The 26,201-nt window shown below is 36.1% G+C and overlaps 1 protein-coding gene across 2 annotated transcripts in view; it reads right to left on the reverse strand.

Annotated features, from left to right (window-relative positions):
• Window positions 1-26,201, reverse strand: part of LOC139971354 (chromatin-remodeling ATPase INO80-like) — a 112,034-nt gene that overhangs the window by 26,631 nt on the left and 59,202 nt on the right. For both annotated transcript variants that reach the window (XM_071977716.1, XM_071977715.1), the window contains exon 30: window positions 11,504-11,639. In XM_071977716.1, the coding sequence (XP_071833817.1) occupies window positions 11,504-11,639 (136 nt within the window). The remainder of the gene's footprint in view (window positions 1-11,503; window positions 11,640-26,201) is intronic.

Below are 26,201 nucleotides of genomic sequence, written 5' to 3' on the forward strand. Positions count from 1 at the left end.
TAGTCTGCATGGAAGGGCACAGCCACCTGGCTATATACCTGCTAAAAGAGAGACATAAAATAGCAATTATTTAATTATTGGAAAATTAACAATTTTCTATACATTATTAAAGTTCCAGCCATGACTGTTTCAAGTTTATTATTTTGAAGGTCATTTGTATTTACATTTACCTGTTAGCAAACCTCAGGGAATACTGTAAAACCAGTTTTGCAATACAAACTGGTGTGTGTAAAAAAGTAAAATTGCTCTACAAGTGCAAATATGTATAGTCCTTTTTTGGTACACCATGGTATCCTATGAGAGATAAGTTTATAAACTTCTAAACTGCTACATAAAATTTGAACACTTAAATATTCTCTGATACTAGAAGTTACAAAAAGCTTTGCCGAGAATCTTTATACTGACCGGTCTAACGACCCGAATTGATGAATTGTTGTTACACCTGCCTTTAAAACAGTCACACTCTAAAACAATTTTCTTGAGCAGTGAAACAAAAATGCTGTGGGTGCTGTTTGAGACTATAAGGTGTGAAATTTGTGTCTACATTTGACCATTTTCTGAAAGAATATTTTATGAGGGCAAGACAGATGACCTTAAGACTGTGGTAAGGCTTTTAGACTCCGAGGTGTGATGTTAAAAGTACGGTCAGTGCTCACCAAAGATGGAATGAAAAACAACCGTACAGACAAAATTATCCAAACATAGCAATGTCCATTAAAAAAAATATCATTTGAGATACTGTACATTACAGCTACAGTTTGCTCTGCATCGTAACATTCCAATATTCTGAAAAAATCATGTAACATTCCCAAGTCATTGGACATCCCTCAATCCATCTAACAGATCATAATGTACTTACTATTAACCAGGTTTTGCTCTTGATTGGAGAATTTTTCGTTAAGTCGTGGCCCAACAGGATATATTTATTGGTTTTACGTTCCAGTTTCAAGCCCTTGGATGTCTTTATCTGTAATCTTATCATTCCTTACAGGTGCAATTGGGTGTGGACTGCAAGTAACTACTTGGGTACAGACATCTATGGTTTCAGACATCTTTATCATTCCTTTATTTTCCAAGCATGATACTATATTAAAGATTTCTGGCAAGTTAAACGCATAATGCAGCTTTAAGTCAGTGTATAGAAGCCAATGGCATCCCCAATCCCATCTAGGTTGAATTTACCAGGCATCTACCCTTCAAATGTCTATTAAATTTGATTTTCCTCTTCAATCTTATCTGGGCCTTTAGAGAAATCAATGGTGCTCACAATGTACAGTATCACATAGATAACAGTATCAACACGATAGGTATGTTCCACATTCTCATCTTCAACCTTCTTGATACCTTCAACATCTCTTTTGTGTCTTGTTGATGAAATGATGTGTACATTATTGTCAATGAGACTTATCAACAGGTAAAATCATCATCATCATCATCGATTGTGAATTTACAAAGACTTTAAATTTTTATAAATCTAACTTATCTGTGAGAGTTTAAGTCTCAATACATGTTTGCTGATGAATTTCGGAAAACAAACTTCCAAAGTAGATTCAATGTTTCTTATTTTAAATGCACTCTGACCAAGTGGGTTTATTCGAAGGGAAGAAATTTATTTTCTGTTGCCCTTGTGGTGCAAACGATTTACAGTAAAATCACTGAGACCGCCCATGTCAGCATGTTCATTACACAAATGTAAACAAAATAGTCTACACATGCGGCCTGATCGAGAGAGAGCTACAAGAGAAGGGACTTAAGACAGGCTAGCCACAAAAGAAAAAGTAAGACTAGGCCTAATGGTCGGAAACAAAAAAGAGAGATTTGATTGGCACATGATCCCTTGGGCGGGGGCTTGCAAATTTTGATTGAAGTTTGTAGAATCTACCAACTCTATAATATATCTGGCGAAGTTTATTCAGCTCAAATTTTTTTACGACAGATAACTCAATAAAAATAATGAATATTGCTATGAAAATTGTCTTTTTCACTGAATTTTTAGTGCAGTAAGCTGGACAGGTCGAAGTTCAAATTTGGCAAACGTACTGAGATTTTAAGTTAGATAAAATAGTTCCCTTTTGGGGAAAAAACCTTGGCATTGTCATAACTTGTCAATGCCGTACACATAACAGTTTTTGGTTTTGTCACCAAGACCCGGTAGTTTGTTTTTTACACCAGCTGGTAGTGATTGGTGTATATACGAAATGTAACCGTCAGTACCAAATTATTCAATTAGCCAACATTGCTATTAAAGCACGCTACTGTAGGGTCTTCCCCTGGTATTAACCGGTGCAAATATCCTTCCATAAACATGGATAAAAATATGGATTCTGGGCGATCAAACAAAGACATTTTTCTCCCCAATATGTATAATATATATGATAACAAAGTCACTGCTTCCACCTGGCATGGTGGAAAGTTTTTCCAAACAAAAATTATGTACAAGGAAATAAGTGGACATATCAACTCTGGCACACTTTCCCCCAGCCTTTTCACACCTCCTTTCCGAAATGGCCTACTTAAGTGGCAAAGTGTAAACATGACATGAGCAAATGCACTTTCTACAAAGACAACTTATACTGCTGTCACTAACAATAAGTTGCAGAATAGCTGCTAAACTTCAACATTTTAGTAGCATTGTATATTGATATGTATTGATTCAGGAGGGTGGGTGAATGGAGTTATTAAAACAAAACCCTGTATGTGAAGATAAAAAACAAACTAAAGCAGGTGATGAAAATAGAAGGGTTTTATGCTTTTGACAATCTTTCATGAGTATCATCTTTGTGAACGGAGGAAATGTCTAAAACATGGAGGGTGAATACTCTCATACTGCAAGATTAAAATATTGCAAGAAGATTTAACGCTGTGCTTTTAACAATTCTACTTGATATATAGAAATGGTGACAACTAGAATGGACTTTGGATGAAATGATATGGGAATCGGCTGCCTTGATGGGCAGTCAACGGAGTTAGTTTGCTAATGTCACCAAAAGCATGAAGAGTCCAGGCAAAATAAATGGATAATCTTTCAATCTGTCTCCTGGCTTTAGAAAAATTGTTGAACATTAGTTCTACGATATAATGTTGCAGAAAGTGGTTATTTAAAGTAAGCTCTGTACAGTATGTAGTTCCTCTTATGTCAGAGATTAGACTTGTGAGTGGACTGAATAAAAGTGTGATGTGTAATGTAATGTAAAGAGAGCATTGTGGTCAAGTGGTTGAGGCAGTGGACTTGTTATCTTGGGTTTGAAGGTTCAATTCCTGGCCAGATCATTACGTTGTGTCCTTCGGCAAGGCACTTTATCTCCATTGCCTGTCTTCGCCCAGGTGTATGAATGGGGACTTGTGAGGTAACTTATAAATATATTTGTGTGTGCCGGTCTGTGGATGCACCCTACAGTAAGTCCCCCCCGGGGACAAGTAGATGTGGTGCACTGTGGTGCCCCAGGAGAGATTGTTTGAATTGTGCACACTTTGGTGTGAGGGAGTGACAAGTTACCAATGACCAGAGGTTCCATTGTAAAGTCGTGTGAGGGGGTGGTGGGGGGTCTTGACCTCAAACAAGACAGTAAAAAACCTTCAACTGTAACTTTATGATGCAAGGAATCAGTTTGATTTCAAAGGCTGAAGCATATCACAATGTTCTAGCTACTTATACTATCTTACTTATACCATATTGCAATCATCAGGTATATACTGTAGACGTACCAGCAACATGGTGGTTTAAACTACATATGGCACACTTTGAAACTCTGTACTGGCAAATTATACTCATTGTCATGTAAACATCTCTTATTCTGTTGTCAAAAAAAGTAAAAATGAGAGATCAAGTACAAGCTACGTAGAACACTTGGGTTTATTTTATGTTCCTACGATAAAAATTCCCAAAAGAATGAGTCATAATAGTAGGTGTGATAATTTGGTCTCTGGACTTTACTGAATCAATTGGTTTCAAGAAATTACTTTAAAGTGGTGGGTGTAGAAGTGTAGGAGGCAGAACACAATTGTTGAGAGGGAACAGCTTTGTTTGACTTAACTAATTAAATTAATGAATGAATGACTCTATTATCAAACTGTCACAAAATGTTACTCAATGTGGATGGAAACTTTGCTGAGGGTTTTGTTCAAACTACAGCTTTGTCCTACAAGAGGGTCTTTACTGCAAAATTATTTATTACTACCGTTTGGGTTGGGTTCAAGTTGTAATTATGTTTTACTCTGACCGAGTCATGTGAGATTGACACATAAATTGAATACCGATTCATCCGGCTACTGAAAGAGATCGTAGCCTGTAAGAACCACGCAGTCGTTGCGCTGTTAATTAGTGAGTTATAAACCATTTATCATTGCTCTAAGGATGAACAACTTTCAAAACCAGCTAGAAAAAGCTGTTTTCTCAAATACACGACAGTTTCAACGTTCACACACACCTGACAAGATGGAAGTGGGTAAAAGTCAAAATATCATTCCACAGAGCCTCATCTGCTACAGAGTGCAGTCTTAAATATCCTACTTGAACTTATACAGTAATATATGAATTCCAACAATAATAATATTGCACTGAAAATGAAATCGATTCTTTTCGTGGAATATTGTCAATGGTATTAGGCTAAAAGCATTTTACGATTCTTTCGACTAGTCTACCGCAAGTGCAATGGCATAAAGTCCTTAGATTGAAACATGAACAAGCATGACATTTCTCCAGCTTAATATTCCCTTTGTTAAAGGTACATACAATGTCTGCAACTTAAAATATTATATGATGTACAAAGCATGCAGACAGAATCAAATTGGTCCAGTTCCCATCCTCGTAGCTTACTTATTCCAATTTGACCAAAGAAGAAAGTATACTTAAATTTGGTGATGTTTATTTAAATGGAGAGCATATCAAAGTGTCTTTGGTCGTTACTGGAGCATTTATGATTCTCTTGCAGTCACTATTGAATAATGCCAGGCAAGATCACCTTGTCAACATAAAGCATCGTGCCGTCACTCGGTTTGTTCCATGTGTCCAAGTAAATGTAATCATTTTCGAGTTTACAGGACACATTTAACGCAGTTGTTGGTGTGGTTGTCATTGTACGACATCAGAGATGCTATATCGCAGGTAAATAACTTATCCGGTATTTTATTGCAAGAATGCTCTACAAGATGTTCAGATTGCTCTAAAAGTCCAAAGACGTATAGTGGTTTGTTCTTTCTAAACAGGAACCAAAAAAATTAAATACAGCACCACCGAAACTGCATGCTTCTGAAATTTTCAAATCACTGATTTATTCCCTGTATTGTGCAATACATTCCTCAAAAGGATGTTGGAAGTTGTACGGATGTGCCTAAGGAAACATTATTGGTATGATATCATATTTTGGAATCTCAGACTTAGTCCTAGCTTTACAGATCTAGAAGGAAACCCAACCAGAACCAAATGTTATTCTGTATGCTAGAGATATTGGTAACTGGCAACTTCTCTTTAAAACAACTAAGAAAAACGTGACTTCATTTGGCAAATATCAGTTTGGATGGTCCATCGAGGGGGGCGGATTGGCAGCCCGGTTTACCGACATAGAACTGGTGGGCTGCTGAATGCATGCAAGGCCCCCCCCCCCACCTAAAGTTGAGGTGCCTAAGACTCCAATTTCCTCTTTGGTCTTCAAAGGTGCTAGTTTTTTCCAAAGCGTAAAATGGGATGCCACGTTTCAAGGCCTAAGCTCCCGCAGATTGGATCACCATGCTGGTAGCATTTCATACCTCAGTCTGCACTTGGTCAGTCACAAACAAGACGAAAGACTAAAGTTAGTCTGAGTATGACATCATCAAGCCACATATTAATATTTTAATGTTTTTCTTGAATAATTACAACTTTCATTTTTCATTCACCTTGTAAAATATAACGTGAAAAATTATAGGGGATCGTGATATGACGTGGCGATATGCCTGCCTCCCTCATGACATATTTTAAATCCCAGCTATCACTCAAAGTTCCAAACGGAACATTTATCTTAGATATCGAAGGAGTTACTCATGAATCATAAAGATATAATAAGCAAAATGTCAAGGTTGTGTTCACTTCTCCTTCTAAGATTCCTCTTACAAAAGATGCTTGATTATGAACCAACTAATAAAACACTCCACACGTGGGGGGGGGGGGGGAGCCTTAATACATTCTGTTGGTTCCAGCAACTCAATTGCAATAAAAAGAAGATAAAAACAATAACAACTGCAACGGGTGCAACAGAGTGCGTATCGAGCACAAAAGAAACACAACTGAACCACCTGACTTTGTGAGTAGAGAGAATGGAGAGAGGGAGCAAGTGGAATTTATCAAAACCTAAACACAAACTAGACGACCACTTTTTCACGAAGTCGTAGAATCTAGAACAGAAATAACAACTGCATGTTTTCTTTGAGAAACTGCGCAGTATGAATGAGAATCTTGGAGGAAGTGTATAATTGACTTGATTCAAATTTAGGGTTGATTTACTCCAGATAAAAAAGATAAAATCCCTTTCACAATCCCTTTCTGAAACTGATCTGAGATGATAATTTGACCTAGTTATGTTTATTTTTAGTCAAGAGGGAATCTATAATCTATAATCAGAGGCCAATTATGTTCTTCAAACTTGGTCTAAATCAAACAAACCATCGAACCATTCCATTCCACGTCTGCGGATGAACGAACAATGGTTTTAAATCTCTTTGAAACTGAGCTTGCATCATGTTTTATTTATATCTTTTTATAATATATAAATAATACATATATACATATCATTTTCACTCACATCTTACTAAGTACTATAAGAATATTGATAGAGTTTTCAATTCTCTTCAACATTTTGTTCCCATTAATGTAGTTAATTAGCTTGTATATAGTTGTTTCATTTCAAACAGTGAACTTAAACATTGAAATTTTGGTATTTAATGATTTCATTTTAATCGTTTTAAGTTCTACTACTGTTTTAAGGGGTTACCAAATGTTAAGGAATCGATTCGAATGGATTAATTAGAGGCAATTAAAAACCTTTAATTGGTGAATAAATCTAGGAGGATGTCCTTATTTGATCAAAGGTAATCTGAGGAGGTTTGGAAAAATAAACGACTACACTATTGTAACTCACAAACCCACTTTAATTCAAAGACAAAGAAATTGATTAAAACAAAAACCGAAGAGGATAACGATTCATATTACTCCGCTCTGCCATTTCATTTAATATTGATAAGATTTTGATGGTCTCTGTTTACATTTACCATGATGACAATGAAGGTCATTACCAATTAATCAAATGGTAAATTTTTTTCAAAGTTTTGAATTAATTTACTATTTAACACAATTATATCATCTGACTACTCTTTAAGAGGTTTTCTATTCAAAGCAGCTTTATATATAAAATCTCAATTGATGAGGTAAAGGTCATGCAAATTCAGGGCTAAATTAATTAAAACCTGCAATTAAACTGTTATTAATTGTTTTTGTGTAAATTTCTTATGTGGACTATTGTGGTTAAGTTGATCTTTTATGTTGCAACAGTTATAAATTAGGTGATGGGTGTACTTAATTTGAGGGTTACAAAGACATTTCATTGATGTGACAAGTCAAGTCCAAAAATTTCCATTACAATTTTTGGCCCAATGTCTTAGTTCAAAATTAATAGTCTTATATGAATATAACTAGTTTCTTCCACTGTTCAGATCTGATCAAAACTTGTAACAAATTACTGTAATTGTAATTGGAACAAAAAAACGTTAAAAACTTTAGTATAGGGAAAAACTATAGAAAGTGTACCGAAGGATATTAGTTAATATAGTGTCTACTTTCAACATCAATAGGTGCAAAATACAAACAAAAAAACCCCCATACAATCACTAATACAAATAAATAAATAAAAATAAATGAATAAATAAACAAAGAAATAAACAAACTGCCTTCTGATATCTAATAAAATTGTCACATTTTTGTACGAGGATGATAATTATCTACATATGCAGACTTTTGGCTAATAAACTGGTGTATTTACACTAATATGTATATGTATGATACCTCTCAGCCCGATAACTCTTGATACCTAAATTTTACCTGGTGCATCTCACCACATATATTTTTAAACTAGCATGAAGATGGTTAAGAATGATTTTTTCCCCCTACTGCTCTAATTCGGACCATGCTCAATACCTTTACTACAACCTAAAGTACAACCCTGGGATTCACCAAGGGACGCATTACTACCAGTGGAAACTGTGACACCATTCTGTTTTGAAACATGATACTCCTGGTACTTATAGGATAGTGAGCGCCAACAGTCATTAATATATGTAAGGGAATAAAATTAATGTACTTCCAGAGCTGCCAGAATCAATCAATCCTTGTACACTTTTAAAAAGCACAAGATTTGTCTGCACTTAAGGCAATAACATTGCCAGTAAACAGATGACAAGAGAGAATGCAGAACATGGCCAGAATTTTTGACTTGGTATGCAGCAGTCACGTAATAAATGCTGCTCCAACAGCTAACTCTTTTCATCAAACAAAGCCTCCTCTGATGAAAAGTCAAATTAAAAAAAGCTTATGTTGTACTTGGAATCATTAGCAAATACTGTTGTCCAATTAAGGCTGCAGAAATCTAACTGTCAGCAAGTAGAGACTAAAATTTACTGTTGGGGAGAATTTGGGCAAGAGTCCAAATATCACTAGATGCCTCCTTTTAAGGTCAACGCTGTGCGTTAATTAGCTAAATCATAAATTGGTCGTTCGTGTTGATATTTTGGACCGGAGATTCCGTAAATCACATCTGATATAGCTATTGAAGAGGATGAAGCCAACACAGATGCCTGATACCATCGTCAAGGATTGATAACAAACATTCAAACAGTTTTGATGAACTGAAACGAGTCATAAATATGTGCCAGGCTTTTTCGCTGGGGGAAAATATTTGCATAATGCAGAAGTCTTTCATGTCCAGTTACACTTAGTGAGCTGACCTGGGAAAGTTAAGATATTTACAGAAGAGCAAAAGAAGATAATTGGTGTCAACATCAAATCCCTTGATGTTGCATATATATGCATATTGACTTATTCAAGGTTAGTAATGTACCCAAACCAAACCAAGGCAATGTAAAGTTATTGCTGTAATTCAAAGCAGGCCACCCTTACCATACCTTACATGGTAAGTTATAAGTTTCAAACAGACATTGCATGGGCTTCTTCCAAGGTTTTTCCTTTTCTTTGTCATCCTCTCTTCCTCCTACCTTCTCCATACCCCTCCACATCCTTCCCTCCCTCCCTCTCCATAGCCCTTCCCTTCCCCACCCCTCCCTCACCCCACACAAGTCATCCTGCCTATGTTGTGGTACAACTTTGCACATTATTAATTTGCATCAGCTACAGCTAATTTGCATCAGTAGACCTAGAGATGGATATGTTCTTGTTTACATAGCTCCTTAAATTAGGATGAAATCATCTCCTGATTAGAGGATAACCTTAGAGGATATAAGGTTAGGTTCAGAGGCCCCAAGAGCCAGGTCAAGCCCTAACAGACAATTATGTCAAAGTGTCCCCTTTTAGCACTTTCCATTTTTGCTTAAGTTGATTACGAAAATCAGAATTCACTATACTTTATCTCAAATTTTCGCAGGCCTCCTCCATAGTTTCTGGCCCCTAATTGCACCACAGTTCCAGGAGCTGTGACCTCTCCCCTCCCATCACCCCTTCCCTTAAATATTATATTTATATATTATATAGAAATATTATTATGTTAACGTTCAACAAAGTACACAAGGGTTCTAAATTATACTCAAATGTTGAGAAAATCTTATTTTCTGTCAATGTTGCAATCCTAAACAGGAGCAAAACGAGGGTGTTGAGGTTGTGGGGAGGAGTAAAGTAAATTTTGCAATTCTAAACGTGAGGCAAACTAAATTCATAAAAGATGGGTCATTCGGGTCCACTAGCGAGAGGTAACACCAGAGATGATCACTTGGGTAGAGATACGATCATGAGTCAGCACTATTTAAGTGAGAGTCTGGCCTTCTGGTTGTTAATTCACCCACCCCCTCAATTCCCCAACCTGTGGAGAGGCACATGCACATGGCCATACCTGTTCCAATATATAGACTTTGGGGCCAAATAATGACTAAAATACATACAGTATCAACAATTCAAACCCTACATTGCAAACCATCAGCAGATTTGAACATACAAGTCTCCATATGTGACATAGATTCTAAATTAATAATTTATTCTGGCTTTTTTCCCATTTTCTGTCATATTCTCATTTCCTATCAACTTTTGGTTTAAAAAAATTGTTTACATGTATGGCTTGAATGTAAGATCACCTTGAAATAAGACAAGCTGTACGACGGATCTCGCCATTTGCCGTAAGTTCGGGGTACGCTATTTTAAAGACTTTTTGTTATTTTTACAAAATTGCAAGGGCAGGTGTCTGGCAGAATCTATGTCATAAGTCAACCTGAAGAAAATAGAAGGTACAGTCGAGCACAGGCTTTGTTACAGAGTTAAAAGACTGCCTCAGATAAAGGGAAAGGGTTGTTTTTTTTCTACAGCTCACAGTTGTGCACAGAGTTCTGTTTTTTAATCAACAGATTTCGGAAGAAAATGAATTTGCTTTGAAGATTGTAAAATAGTAAATAATAAATGATAAATAATAAATGATAAATAACAAACTACAAATAAAAGATCCATGTACTTTTTCATATCCATCTCTTCCCACATTTTATTGATTGAGTTTTTCTTCCCTTTTTATACTTTTTTCAGGAAGATGTCAACCTTTGATGAAAGTGCAAGAAGAAGATGCTACAAACAATATAAATATTCACTTTTGTTCATCAAAGATTTTGTGCTTCTTGTCCTGAAAATTCAACCACCAACTTTAGAGGTTAATGCTTCCTTCTGTCTTTGATTGTCCAAGTGCAGTTGTACTGTAGAAAGGTACTTTGTATTCAAGTATCTAGATCTTCATTAGATGGCTTTTTATTTTTTAAATAAAATATTTTATACTTCTAGACTGGTCCAATTGAGACAAGAGAGAGATAGAGAACTAGTTGAACCCTTGTGACTGAAGTTGCAAAAGCAAGGGGGGGGGGGGGGGGAAAGAAATATCAGAAGAGATATTCACAATATGTGAGGAAGAGCGATTTTATCACTTATGTAGATATCGTATTTATGTGATAACTTGGTTTCACTGACTGTAAGTAAACTTTGTTATGAACACTTCATCAATGAAAAAAAAGACAAGTAAATGAGAAACCTTATAAATACTTTTATTTCCACTTTTAACAGACTTTGCTTTTCCATCACTGTAAGGCTCAACATTTTGTTACTCCTGTATGAATAGATAAATGTGATAGATTTGACATGAGAGACAGTGCAGACAGATGGCAGCGCGTTTCTGGATCCGAGAGAAAAACAACCAGAGCCAAACTACAGTTCATACCGGCAGGAATAAATTATATCATGCAAATGAGTCTTCCTGGAAGAGAAGACATGTTCACCTACCTCCATCCTCGTCAGCGCCGTCTCCAGCGGTTGACAGCTGAGGACTGGGAGTGGCCCTGTCATCCCCCGCTGTGGGTGCTACATCTGTATCGGCAGCACTGCTTGAAAGTTGAGTACTCTCAGAGTTCACAGAGATCTATAGAGGACAACAATATACAGTACAAATATAAAAATTTTGGAAGATTTCAACGAGATATCGTAAAAAAAAAAATTGTTTTCTTTAGTGTACTATGAATTCAAGGGAAGCATCCTCTGACTAATTCCGAACCAAGAATGTCAAATCAGGGCATAATCTAATGTTCAAATATTTGTGTGGCAGTTTTTGGAAGTCGCTAAAGTTTGTCTCATTATAAAGTACTATGGTTCTGCATACAAAACTGCTTATACATCTTTGCATATACTGTGCGTACATAGCAATTCACCCATATTGTATAGCATCTTAGCATGTGATACTTGGATTAAATTGTTCCCTGCAAATAACATGATATAACACTCCAGTTGCAGGACCCTAGTTTTCACACTGGGTCATGACCGTTTTAGGGTCCCCAAAATATTTTGGAATGTCACTAAATGTTTTGGAGCATTCCTAAATATTCAGGGAAATTCAGGGAGAAGAAAAACATTGCTGATACTTGTGGAAAAAAATTTGACCAAGAAAATACTTCAAAATACAAAATATGAAACCATGCTGCCACTAAGCACCCTTAATGATGTCAAAATTTCTTTAAATGTTATTATACACTTCTTCCCCATAGGTCCCCCTTTTCCAGACCTGTCAAAACATTCTGACACTGGAGGGTGCCAAGATGATCAAGGTGAAAGATTGGGGTTACCAAGAAAAAACTAAATAAAAAATTTGAACATTAGGGTCGCAGGGTATTCAGAAGTAATTTGCTATTTTCTATGCACAGAAACAAAAATGGGAAAATGGTCTCTCGTGAGTATAGACTATATCTATATAGAAAGGCGTTCATATTTACAGGTATGAGAAGAGTGATTTAAACTAGATGGTTTACAGTACACACCTGTAGGCAATAATTTAGGGTTCAAATTTTGGAATGGAAGGCTCTGAGTTTGTCACTTATAAAATCTCCCCAAAAAACTATTAATCTTTTGACTTATATCACAATTTGACCATTTTGCCATGTCTGTAGTGTTGTGAGCTTTATACTAAAACAATCTAGACCATTAGCTTGAATATTATTTTTTTCCATTTCAAATAATGTTGGAAAAAAAATCGATATTTTCTACTTTATTATTTTATGCCTTTATTGAGAGGTGTCCAGGCAACCACTGTAAATGTTAAGGATTAAATCAAAATTGTTTAATATTCGCCTAGTGACGTTAATATCATGAAAAATAATAAGGGTAACATTAGGTTAGTTTGGGAACCTTGACGACAAAAACTCATAAAGCCACTGATCACGAGAATATTTATCTGCTTGTTCATGTCAATGGTAAAACATAATTTAAATCCCTGAAGCAGGACTGCTATCTTCAGAAATCTATCCCACACTTGCATATTAATTACAGCATAAATCATTGCAATTAATAAGGATAATCATAGGTTCTTCTGGAAAATCAATAATGGTACAAAATGATGTTTCCAATTCCACAAGCATTTTTCCGTTTTAACTATCACCTTCACTGCAATTTCTTTGTATGTTTAAGTTACATTTTTCTCTCTTCGAGCTAAGAAACAGTGCTAGGAATAAAATGATCACAATGTCAAATTTTGTTTAAAGACTCACTCCCTGAGAATAACTTAACAGGGTCATTACCTTTGGGGGATGTAAGATGTAAGATTCCATGATTGTTCTCATTGTATAATACCTTCACCAGAACATTGATACACACATTTATACTCGACTCAAGCACTCAATACAACCGTGAACTGAACATCAGTAAAAGGTTTCACTGACAGTTTGAAACGCAGGATTGAGGGCTCTATGCAACAATTCCATGTGAACTTTGATCAATGTTACCATAATTTATGACATTCGTGTACATCGGCTTTTGTTTCTTTGTTTTCTTCTCTTCAAAGCAAAAGGTTTAGACAAGCCTGTTTGAATAATTACATCATTAGAAGAGATAATTAAGAGACCGAAACCCCTGGATTGAAAATGGAAAGTTCATAGCAACGACACGGAATTTGAATCACTAAGCTGCAAATTATTTACAAGGCACTTGACGACATATTTGTCGAGTTGTTGGGGCATGGTCGTGAAAATAAACTGGAGATACAAAGAAGCGCCAAATATTGAGTTAATTGATTAAAAGTTGAACAAAGATTTTTTCTAAAGGTCAAAACATGAGGTTTTTTAATCCTATTAGTTGTAATTAATCAAGTCATAGTTGGTCTCTAAGATCTGTGTACAGAGTCACTTTTAGACAAGTCACCTATATACAGTGTCCGGACGTATGTTGTTTCTTAGTTTTGCTCTGAGGATAATAGCAATGAATGATTTTAAACACAACTCCAGATGAAAGCAGTTTCAATGAAGATAGAAACATCTTTTACCAAAAATGTAACAATCATAAGCAGTGATGTCAATGATTACATGTATGACATTACTCAAAATAAAGAATTTCAATTCTTCCTTGATATAGTCACAGGTCCAAAAACTCCCACTAACTAAATGACAAACTGTCCTAAACTTAATGAGTCGTTAACACAAAGCAATAATGAGTAGACATTTATTGCCATTAAAAGAAAGAAAAAAATATATATAGTTATAAGTAGAAATTCATATTTCTTCCATTTTAAATAGCAAGTTACTTTCATACTCATACATGTTAAAATGTGCTAGTCTTTGCTACATGATCCTAAGAGCACTAATCTAACCTCTTCTGGATAATACTCCGAGGACCACTTTATTGAAAATCATCCTGGAGGAAGAGGTCTATTTTTGGGTATAATTTAAGGTGTTTAGATGGAAATTAGTGGCAGTGCTATATATTTTGCAATCACATCAGTTTGTTTTGTGACTCTTTGCAGTGTATTAACAACCAAGACAGCACAAAAGACCACTATCTACTAGGAGAATGTGGACCTTGGACATGGAGCATGGGGGGGGGGGTATTACTATTAAAAAAAAAATTATGCTTTTTCAAACCTTATTAAAACAAGTGAAATTCTAGACTTTTTCAATACTAAAAGATGTCTTACAGTCTACTATGACGCCAACATACCAATGATATCCTAATTATGTTAGGATAGGTAGCCAAAGAACTGTAACTTGTGCAAATTGTATGCTATCACTTTCCTTATTTTTATGGTGAAGGGGACATTTAATGAGCCACCCAGCCCAAACATGACAGGCACAAAGCCATATCTTTTCACCACGGTTTGATTTATGCCATTTAATTTATCTCACACTTCTGAAAAAAACCCTTGAGGGATTAAAAAGTATATCACCCCCAGAAGAAGAAAAAGAGTGACAATAATAGTAACAACCCCACCCCACCCACCTCTCCCCACCCATGATAAAGAAGGAAATTAAGAGAAAATGGTTACATTTAAGAGAAACTTCTGAAGTACATTTATAAGCTGATGTCTGAAAGAAATAACTGATATATAACGATGCAATATTTGAAATCGATCCAGAGTAAAAAAAAAAAAAAAAAAAAAGGGGAGAAGATAATTCGTTAGCAAGAAATAGGAATGCCAGTAAGAGGATTATAGTTATAGAGCTGTTATAGCATCCGTTTCTCAACCAATGTGTATATTCATATATTACACAACGCCTACACTGAAATCTATAAAAATTGACTGCTGATTAATTAGGGATGATAAAGACAGGAACTGAAAATGGCAACGTTATTAGTTAAGAAGTATAACTTTTGGGTAAATTTCACACAATGAATACCTTTAACACCACACAGAGTGTAATCTCTTACTTCAGATGTTGATATTGGCACAGTATTAACAATTACGGTGTGAGGGCAGCAGAGTTAACACCCTCTTTCGATATGGAAGCAACTTAGAGCCTTAAAAGGGATATTCCGGTGGATGAAGTTGATGGATTAAGAAAAATGATGAAAATTTTTTGTATAGATTTTTAACTGAAAAACAAAATCCTGATAGCATTTTTTACGACAAAAGATAGGAATTTTTCGAATGAGGTGGAAAAGTATTTGCGTATTAGTGTTTGCAAGCGTAAAGTGATAATGTCATCTCAGCAACTTAGCTGAAAATGCTTTACGATTTTTCTCTATAATAATTCACTTATTCACAGTGGAACATATACATTTTTACATTATTACATATTTTTACATAATACTGCTTACAGCAACGATGAAATTTTAAATACAGAGAACCTCGAACGCTGACCAAACATTTCAATGTGTGTCAGGTTTGAAGGATAAATCAACATGAAGTTTACAGTAGGAAAGTAAAGCTTTTCGAAAACATATGCTGTTTATGACATCACAGATCACCTACTGAGATCCACTTCAGGGAAGCTCGAGTTTAGCAAACCGGTCAAAATGGGTTACATTTGACCATATCTTGAGTTATGAAAGAAATATAGATTTGGGGTTTTCAACTATAACAGTGGGGAATATTGTCTTTTTTTCTTTATTAGTGTAACATTGGAAAGTATTAGGGCAGCACAGTAATTCAAAATAATAAACTCTTCGAAGCAAAGTTAGAATATTAATATTCACAATTTGAGCTGATCCAAATATATTGATTGCCACATCAATTATTGAAAATTGCCTTAGACTAAGACAGCCTCTAAGATTTTTTAGTCATGTAGTGATACTCCAGTCTATTTTAGGAAATTGACTGGAAGCATTCCCATTTTACGCAGTAGAAAGCAAAACTCATGTCGGAAATTTTCAACAATTTGGTATCGATTATTGGATCTATTTTGGAACAAAAACTGATAAAAATAGCTAATTTAAATGGATCAAAAGAAAGAAGACTATATGAGTGGAGATCTATTCTTGTAAATAAAGAATTAAAATGTTTAATTACAATGAGGCTCAACAAAGACTTGAAATTAAAGTGACACTGCATGATGAAATGAGCTTGTGGTAAGATACTTATTTTGTAACAAGACAATTTTAGAGGCAATAATTTGAAAGATGAGTATACAGACAGGCACAAACTGCGATTGGATGTAACTCTCCCCGACTACTCGTACGGAATGAGTTGGAGACAGTCGCGGCCACCTAGTCAAATCGGCGTCAGATTGTAGGTTAGCCACATACAAGAGCACGAGCAGACGCGACCCAACTTTTTAATCTCCTGCTCATCAGTCCATATGGGGGCTGCCATTTTGACTCTCTGCAGCCGTCACCTGATTTCACGAAGCTTCCTCATTGGCTATCCATTAGAATTGGATCACAGTCAGGTAGTGGCAGCAAACTGCCATGACCCGACTCAAATGAGACTGAACGGTCCCTACACCACGACCAACATAAAAAATGTTTCATGTGCCAGATTTGGTCACGATGACGACCAACTATCGGATCTTGGTCGCGCAAATCGCACCAACCCGACTGCAACCTGACTGATTTTTCATCGCAGTCAGTGCAATTTGCACCTGCCTTAAACCTTTGACCTTGACAACAGTATTCTCTGGATATATGCACTGGCATCCCCTGGGGAGAGGGGCACAATAGAGATGGGGCATGTTTCCCTAAAAAAAATATTCAATCCCCTCCCTGGTGTGCCCTCATATGAAATTTGCCATGTCCAAACAAAAATTCCACAGGCAGGAAGATACACATTGTTTTGACTTATACTGACTATAATCTACCTTTCAAGGTTCTGCTGATTCAGAGTTCTGGAATAGATGAAAAGCCAGAAAGGTATTCCCCCCTTGATCCCCACCATGGGCTCTATGATAGGTCATGGAACCCACCTCAACATGCCAGTTTGTGCTCCCAGTTTGCAATATCCGCATTCTGTGCTCATTCAAATTCTGCTCTCATTTGGCTACTAATTCTTTTGTTCTCATCACCACTTGCTTTTGCCTGATTTTTTCAGTTACACCAAACAAGTATATAGGTTCAAGAGTTGACGACCCCAGCAAACTTACTATTAAATTTTGTGAATGATCAAGAGAAATATTATAGAGATGTGATGTATTTATAACCCCTTCTGCAGCAGTTTTACAACATTTCAAGCTTTAAAAGTTTAAGTCCTAATTAGCTTGCTGTGCCAAAATAAACTAAATGTGACCTTCAACCTGGGTAGGAATTCCATCCTTCCAGAGAGATTTTGCTGAGGATAGGCATTTGGTGGATCTCAAAGATCAGAACACTTTTGTTTATAATGTAATTTTGTATCACCTTTGAAAAGTAGAATTTCATCACCGAAGGAGAAAAAATTTGGTTAATGGTAGATTCCCATTGGATTGAGGATTGAATAACAGAAGCTGAGGAGTGACAAGCCTGGGAAAAATGCAGGAAGGGAAGTCGGTATATTGATTTGTTAGCTAATGAAACTGAAAGCAAAATAGCATAATTAATCAAAAGAAGGAAGTTAAGGCTGTATTTACAACTAAAATGTAAACAACCAAAAATAGTGCAGCATGTACCTGAACGATATGCAACAGATGCAGCAGGATCAAGGGGGAAAAGGAGAGATGTGCAGATGTCAAACTCTTAGGGTCATGCATATTCATTATCAACAAGAACAGCAGATAACCATTCATATGGGTTATACTCTCTTAAAGTGTTAGTGAAGACTCTGTAGGGTCTATTTGGGATATATGTCTTTGCTCAATCTCCCTTCTTAAAACTACCCACTGCTGTTTCGTCGAGTATTGGATTATTCCCGCCATGCTCGCCCCACAAATCCAAGGACTGGTGTTGTTACAGGGAGTGGGGGGGGGGGTATCTACAGGGACACAATAAGTAGTACAATAAGTAGAAATAAGCTACTGAGGATCGGATGAAATGCCTTGACAACTTAGGCTAGTTGTGTTAGTGCAATGTGGAGACCAGACAGGAGAGAGTGCACACTAAATACTGCATCCCATATCCCAACCATATCCTACCATTCATTATTGTATTTAATATGGAATGTGTGTAGGTTTGTTTGCAAATAAAATTTGAGTATATATTCTAAGTTTGATTCCCCAAACTACATGCAACAGCACACAGAATGGTTAACAGTATTGTATTTTGTACATAATGAAACACTTTACTATACATTCCCATCAAAATAGACAAGAGTATAGGAAAGGGGATTACCCAGACAACCTCCTGCCTCACTATGTTTGGATATGTTACAGGTTTATAGCTGGCATAGCACATTGAAATCATAAGGTATGGCAGTACTTTCAGTTCATTTCCAACTTTCACATCTTAATTTGTCCAGAGTGAACAACTGATAAAGGAATCACCCAAAAGCAATGACCACCATATCCAACAATTGTGGCTTGAAGGAACAAACTTTTAAATTCCCATAGTCGATATCAAAATAGATAGTTACAGTTCTTGACTTTAATATTTGCTTCCATAATGAATTAGGTTAAATTGGAAAAATGCAAAAAGGTTTTTCAAAGATTATAGAATTTCCATGCAGTGCCAATTTTGTCAACAGGAAAAAAAAAAAAGAGGTAAATATTTCACTAATTTGAAATTGCTAACAATGATGATTATTTTATTATTCAGGTGACATACCTGTTTAAATCACGCACTGTAGCAGCATATTTCAAATGTAACTAGCTTTTCACAGTTGTCATTTTTTCCCTTCATCAATGTTTAAATAGAGAAGAGTCTTTCAATGCAGCTATTTATCCAAAACTTTTCATACACAGTGTATTCACAGCATGTGACTATGAAAGCCTTATTTCTTGCTATTGCTATGGAAGCACATTTTTAACAAAAGTGCTGTACCCAGCAGCCGAGCGCATTCCCAGCAGCCGAGCGCTTTCAAACTACATCAGTTTTGTTCTAAGGTAATATCTCAGTGCTCTTACAGGGGTTAAGTGCATTTCCCACTGAACTGAAACTCTGTTTTAATGAGCTCTGTGAGAACAAACCTGGTATTAATGCCCCTGTTGAAAGCTACTAAGCCTTAGGGGAGCAACATACTGTTCATAAAATAATACAAGGTAAGTAGTAGGGAGTGTTTGGAATAACCCAGGGAGTGAAGAGATACCAGGAACCAGAGACAGACCTGGGAAATTGCATTCTACTCTTTAGGGAGAGTACATTTAATAATATTCATATCTGTATTAGTTAGCAGCTGACACTTCCCAGTATCCAAAGTGGAAATCTCTAAGGCCTTTTCTAAAACAGACACCCAGAAGAATTAATTTTTTTTTTCTTTTCAGTTCCAACCACAAGGAAAAAAAAATTAGTGACCCTGTTGACTTATTAGGAGCAAGTTCTGACAAAGAAACATGTTACTTTTATGGCTCAACAGTGAGTGGGTGTCTATTTTAGTGAACTAATTGTAAGAGGTCATTGCCACACTGTGGTTGGGTAACTTTGAAAAATTAAATATGACTAAAAACCTTCAATAAAATACATAGGAAAGTCTGATTTCTTTCTTTCAGCAAATGGGTCTACCAGTCAATAAATTAGGGCGGCAATTTTTTTTTCAGAACATATTCGGTAACCCCCTGTTGAAGACAAACCGGGTTAAACTTTGTGCTTAAACATTAAAAATGAAAGTGATTAACACTCTTTAAAGCCGTGAACCTTGTGTACAACAAACCCACATGTATACCGTACCATTTTAGCTACTATCGTTAGCAGGCTTGACAAGATGGTTGGGGGGTGGGATGGGGGGGCAGTGGTCTGCATCAATTATTGCACTAGGAAAATATGGCGAGGGCTCAGGAAATAGCAGTCGCACATCCGCTGCCTAAATTTCTCATAAGATGTTATACATTTCTCATGAGGTAGTTTTCACAGTTTAAAATTGAAAATATACTTTTTTTATTTTATTATTATTATTTTTTATTTGAATGATATTGCTAGGCTCTTGAACTTGAAACAGATGACCTTCATATTTATCCACTCATCAAAGCCTATTAAATTCTATAAAAAGAAAATTTGCTGAGCTATTTAGAATTTTTGAGTGATATCTATCTGTTTGCAAAGTTCTGCAACAACAGAAGATTACCAGATCGTAGTTACTGGTGTGGCAGTTTGTATTACCAAATGGTTTTTTTGTCCTGGGTAACACCAAAAGATTAGCTTTCTTAACAAAAGGACCCAAATAATTGAGATTTCTTATCTCTGATGTGAAAAGGAGCTCCACCAAAAGCAAAAATTCAGGAACAGATAAAGATCTATTCTATCTATATATAAAGATATAAGAGTGGGTTTGAAAGGAAAAATACTGATCCTGATAACACAGATCTCTGGGTAGACCCAAGAGGCCACCCTTGTCAGCAAACAATTGATATTGTATCAACAATATTAGCCACCATTGTCTCCCTCTTGCAACACACTTTGCAGATTACAGACGATACTAGACAACTTTTTAGAGAGAGTTGCGTGGCATAAAGTGCCGACACTAATATAACACACTATACACACACACATACATCATAATGAAGTTTGCTACTGTAGTAAGATCATCCACAAAAAAATCTGTGTCATTTCACTGTAACACCGAAAAAACAAAAAAAGAATAAACATTTTAAAATGTGTCTGAAAGGATTACTGCATAATCTTTTGTAATTATATGGTTTATATTCAGGTTATTTTCTGATGTTATAAATATTCATGACTACGTTTCCTGCCTATTTGATTATAACAGGAAAGAGATATTTGTATTCATACTTAAAGAGTATATTCATAAAATTACCCTGCCTTCCTGACACAATAAACAATATGTGATTCATGGCTTACTGCGGAGAATAACGTATCCAGTTGGACAAAATGCTATACCAAATGGTCAAGTTGCTATACAAGTTGTAAAGATGTAAAGCAGTTTTCTACACAGGAACTATAGTAATCAATGAGAGAAATGATACGGAGCCTTCAAAAATGCTAAACACAAATTTTGAACACTAATTTATTCCATGTACTGTGATAGTCTTGTTGCAGTGACAATGTATATTAACATCCTTGATTAGAATATTTGTATTGTTCCTACCTCAATCTTTTACATAGCATACACATATTTTGCTAGCGTTGAAATTAGACAGATGTTGGTGCAGAGAGGAAAGTTCTGACATATATATTAGTGTACTGTGAATGTTGGTTACCAACGGTAATCCTAACTGTAGGAGCTTCTAACAGGGGTAATGAATTACTTTGGTAAAATGAAATGGATGAGCCGTATAGGCCTAAAAAATGGCTGAAAGGGTGTGAAGACTCGCGCACAAAGAAACATCTCATGCCGGTAATCTGACCTAGTTTCGAATGAGGTGTAACAGAAGTGTTTAACACCACCATCGATCCTAGAAAATACACACAAAGCTTGCTACCGTCGGTGATTATACACTAGTGCACAGTCAATACATGCAGCTACGGTCAATACCTACAACACAGTGTACCTAGCAGCAATGGACATCTCAGGTCTAGATAAAAGACGACAAGGTAATCATGTTTCATTACTGTCTGCATTTTGTAGAGACACGAACAAAACGTCACTTGCAAGCAACGGAAAGTTAACTTTTTCAGATGGCCCCACGCAGTTTGGGGCGAGTCTTCAAAGCCTTTAAGTTTAAGAAAGACATAGAGGGTGAATGACACCATTAGAGTCAATGGGCATAGTGTTGTATATTGTATATGTTAATAATATGATTTGCTAGATAAGGACTCAATTACGGCTTAAGGCAAGAACACGATGGGAACCAATCCAATTCTAACTTTCTTTCTATTAAATCTATAGATCATTATCTGTATGTTTTGATTACTTTTTAACACTTCCACGTTTTATTCCTTTTGCGAGTCAAGTGTTGCGTTCTATCTGTTGCTTTGGTTTACATAACGTAACTATGACATTTTTTGAAATCATTTATGGTCTACATTTTTGTTTCCTTTGATCAAAGTTTTCCTAGCATCAAACAGAATAGTCATCACAAATCTTTGCAATCACCCCAGGAAGGTAATAAGTTCACTTAATACATGCTACCAAACTGTAGCAAAAACTGCTAGCAATTGAACAGTTTAACAGAAACACCCCATCTTGAACTTGAAAATCTTTTTCAGTCTTAAAAAGAAATATGCACATTACTTGTCACACCAAGTTGAATAATAGCTCATGGTCATTAGTAAAGAATTTAACCACCAATTTTCTAAGAAGAAAGGTGACAACTTTGGATCAAACAAGGAATTTTTCCTAAACACAGCTATTGAGTAAAAGCTTCAAGGATGCCCCCCTGTTTACATGATGACTCTATGGCATTGTTCAGATACAAGGTGTGAAATGAGACAGCAAAGTGAGGGCAGTAGAGCAAAACTATCAGAAGAATCTGGTGTTCAGTGAGGCATGGCATGACATGGCATGGCTTGTACAAAAGTATTCTAATCAACAGAATCTGGTTTGTACAACAAAATTGGTGTTAAAGACGGCTCAAATGATGATTTTCAAGGTTACTAAGCCATTAATATCACTACCTGGATGTAACGCTTCATCAGAACCATTTAAAACCAAGGAGATTCCAATGGATGTTAACCACACTAGAATTGTTAGTGTAAGCCATTCAGAATGGTAGATTTGGAAGGGAGAGGAAGTGGATGTTGACCCTGAGAAAGGTCAGTGGGGAGCACAGTACTAAAATGTTAGCACCCTTTGTAGGCTAGGTAGATTTGAGTGCATATGTAGAATGGAGACAGGTAAGAGAGGAGTGATGAAAGCCTAAACTTGAGTTAATGCTACTCCCGATACACTGACAAACCTTTCACAACTCCTATCCCCACCTACCCATTCATACAGCCTACCTCTTTCTTATTGATGCAAACAATTCATTAAGGATAGGTCTTCACATGAAATCATGATTCCTTGTCAAAGCATTGTTATACGTCCTTCTACACAGAGTTTGGAATCGTACGCAAAAAAACTAATACTATACAACTAGAAACATACAGATATGTAACCATATAATTTCTTTATTTTCATTCTTGCATCTGATTGGATGACATGACATCATGTGATCATTCCCGACCATCTGTTACTTTTTAATAACGGATAGTTTCCTTCATTAGTATGCGCAAATCCCTAAAAAACACATAAATTGTGGCGGGAATAGAGACTACGTTGTTGCTAGGCAACACGGTACAGTGTTACTTTCATGTTTCAAGGAGACTGTAATGACAAAGCACATCATACATACAACATACTGCCAGTCAATGCACTTTTCCAGTGATCTTCTACTGACAAATGGATATTCCATGCTTTGAAATTTTAACCAAATTTTGCATCATAAAACAGCTAAATTGTCTTATGGCTGTCTTTTCTTTGTGAAGAATTCTTGTCAGAGATGGTCTCTATTTTTTGTCCATATTTTTTGGCAGTCAAATGTTTTTTAGCCTCATTAAACAAATAATAAAACTAAATTAGGCCTATTGTAACTCATAACTTCAGTATGCAGACCTGAAAATCCAACTTTAGTAAAAACTGGTATTGTCAAGAATAATGACATGCTCACAATGGCTCTTCAAAAATCTGGTGCTTGATTCAGATTAGCAGCACAAACACTTGTGGTTAGCATATGAACTACATCATTCCTGACGGTGATCCTAATAGCAAAACTGTTGTAGCCTGGCCTATTGGTTTTCCAGTGGTATGCCTAACCTTTAGGCCTATTTGAACAACTCATTCCAAACCATCACACTCTTCCAAATAACTAGGGCTTGGGCTTTCAAAAAGGCTGGCTGTACCCCAAATACAGCTTGTGAAAGATTTAAAATGGGCCCAGAATAAAAAATGGCCCACAATCTTGCAGTGATGAGGTAAACTTAGAAGCTCTCAAGTGCCTCTCCCTTTGCAGCCACAGACAAAAATTGTAAGTAGTTTATTGGTACAACTTTGCAAGTATACCTTTAAAATTGTTAACCAAATTTATAACCTGAATATGCCTCAGAATGCACACACCATTTCCCTTTTTAAATTTAATCCTTTTTGGGGGAGGACCCTAAGGCCCCCCTACATAAGAGTCTGCTACTAACACTCCTTGTTAAAATCTTGAATCCACCCCTGATATAATCCTAAGCAATTCTTTAAATTTGCTTATTAACTTTAACCCATTCCTACTGAGTATTATTCGAAACATGATTCAAATTGATCAAACCTGGACACCCTCCTAGATGTTTCCTTCATTGAATGAAGGTTAATGAGCAAAATAATTAATCATTTTTTTCCATTTTCAACATTTTCATCACCCAAGCACAGTATTAATCATATGACAAATAAATACGAAAGTGGCAAGGTCTTGGATTTAAAATTTACTTCTTTCTGGGCGAGGACCCCCAAGCCCCCCTACATAAGAGTCTGCTACTACGACTTTAAGGCCACAAACACTCCTTGTTAAAATCTTGAATCTGCCCCTGATATAATCCTAAGCAATTCTTTAAATTTGCTTATTAACTTTTACCCATTCCTACTGAGTATTATTCGAAACATGATTCAAATTGATCAAACCAGGACACCCTCCTAGATGTTTCCTTCATCGAATGAAGGTAAAATGAGCAAAATAATTAATGATTCTTTTCCATTTCTCAACATTTTCATCACCCAAGCACAGAATTAATCACATGACAAATCAATATGAAATTGGCAAGGTCTTGGATTAGTTATCTTGTTTCTCGACTACGTAGCTCAGCTATTGAACTGCATCGATATGGAATTTGAGTACAACTTCTGTAAAACATTGAATAAAATGATTCCCTGCATGAACCCCAAAAAGGTCCGCATTAAAACATATTCAGATCTTTGTATGTACTTCTTCACTACAATGCCTCATTACTTTCCCAGTCTACCATGTCAAATTGTATCACGATATCCTAAACTACTGTCTGAACGAACCGTATCGACGAAAGAGCTTTAAGCCGAGACAAAAGGGACCACACCCCTTTATTAACATCCATTAAAAGCAGACTGATTCCCTAGAAAATATTATAAAAAAAAATAAAAAACTAATAAAAACTAATTGAAGAGTATGATATGTGACTTGTAATAAATATGACAGGGAACCTTTCAGAGAAAGAGAAACAGCTAAGATGAAAACTTGTTTACACTTTAAAAATCACATCAGCAGATAATATGTACTCTCCCTCCTCCCATCTATTCATCAATCCTTTCGAGGTAAAGCTTTCCATCCTGTCTTTCATTAGCCCTCCAAGAAACCATCGCCTCAAATTTTTAATTTTAAACGGGTCTGTGACAGAGAGCATACGCGGACGGACGGCTGATTTCATATGTAAACAAGTTGCACTTTTCAGTCTAGACCTGAGTTTGTTCATTAATATTCGTCGAGGTAAAATATTTGTCGAGAAAATAGTGAATCTTTCACGACTCCGACACACAATGTAATCGATAACGAGGCAACCATCCAAGAAGAGACCTTTTTCTCTCCCCCACCTCTTTGTGTAATTTCATACGTAACATTCAGACAAATTTGAAATTTGCATCGCCAGAAACAGCTTCGATTGGCGGAGTAAATGGTGTTTGGTGACATCCTCCGTCTCTATGGCGACCTAAAACAGCGCAAACTGATGAAAGGACTGCTATAGGATGGTAATATTCTGAGTATGTACATTGCTAATCCACAAT

The sequence above is a fragment of the Apostichopus japonicus genome, chromosome 8 (assembly GCF_037975245.1).
Source record: "Apostichopus japonicus isolate 1M-3 chromosome 8, ASM3797524v1, whole genome shotgun sequence".
In the NCBI taxonomy this organism is placed as follows: Eukaryota; Metazoa; Echinodermata; class Holothuroidea; order Aspidochirotida; family Stichopodidae; genus Apostichopus; species Apostichopus japonicus.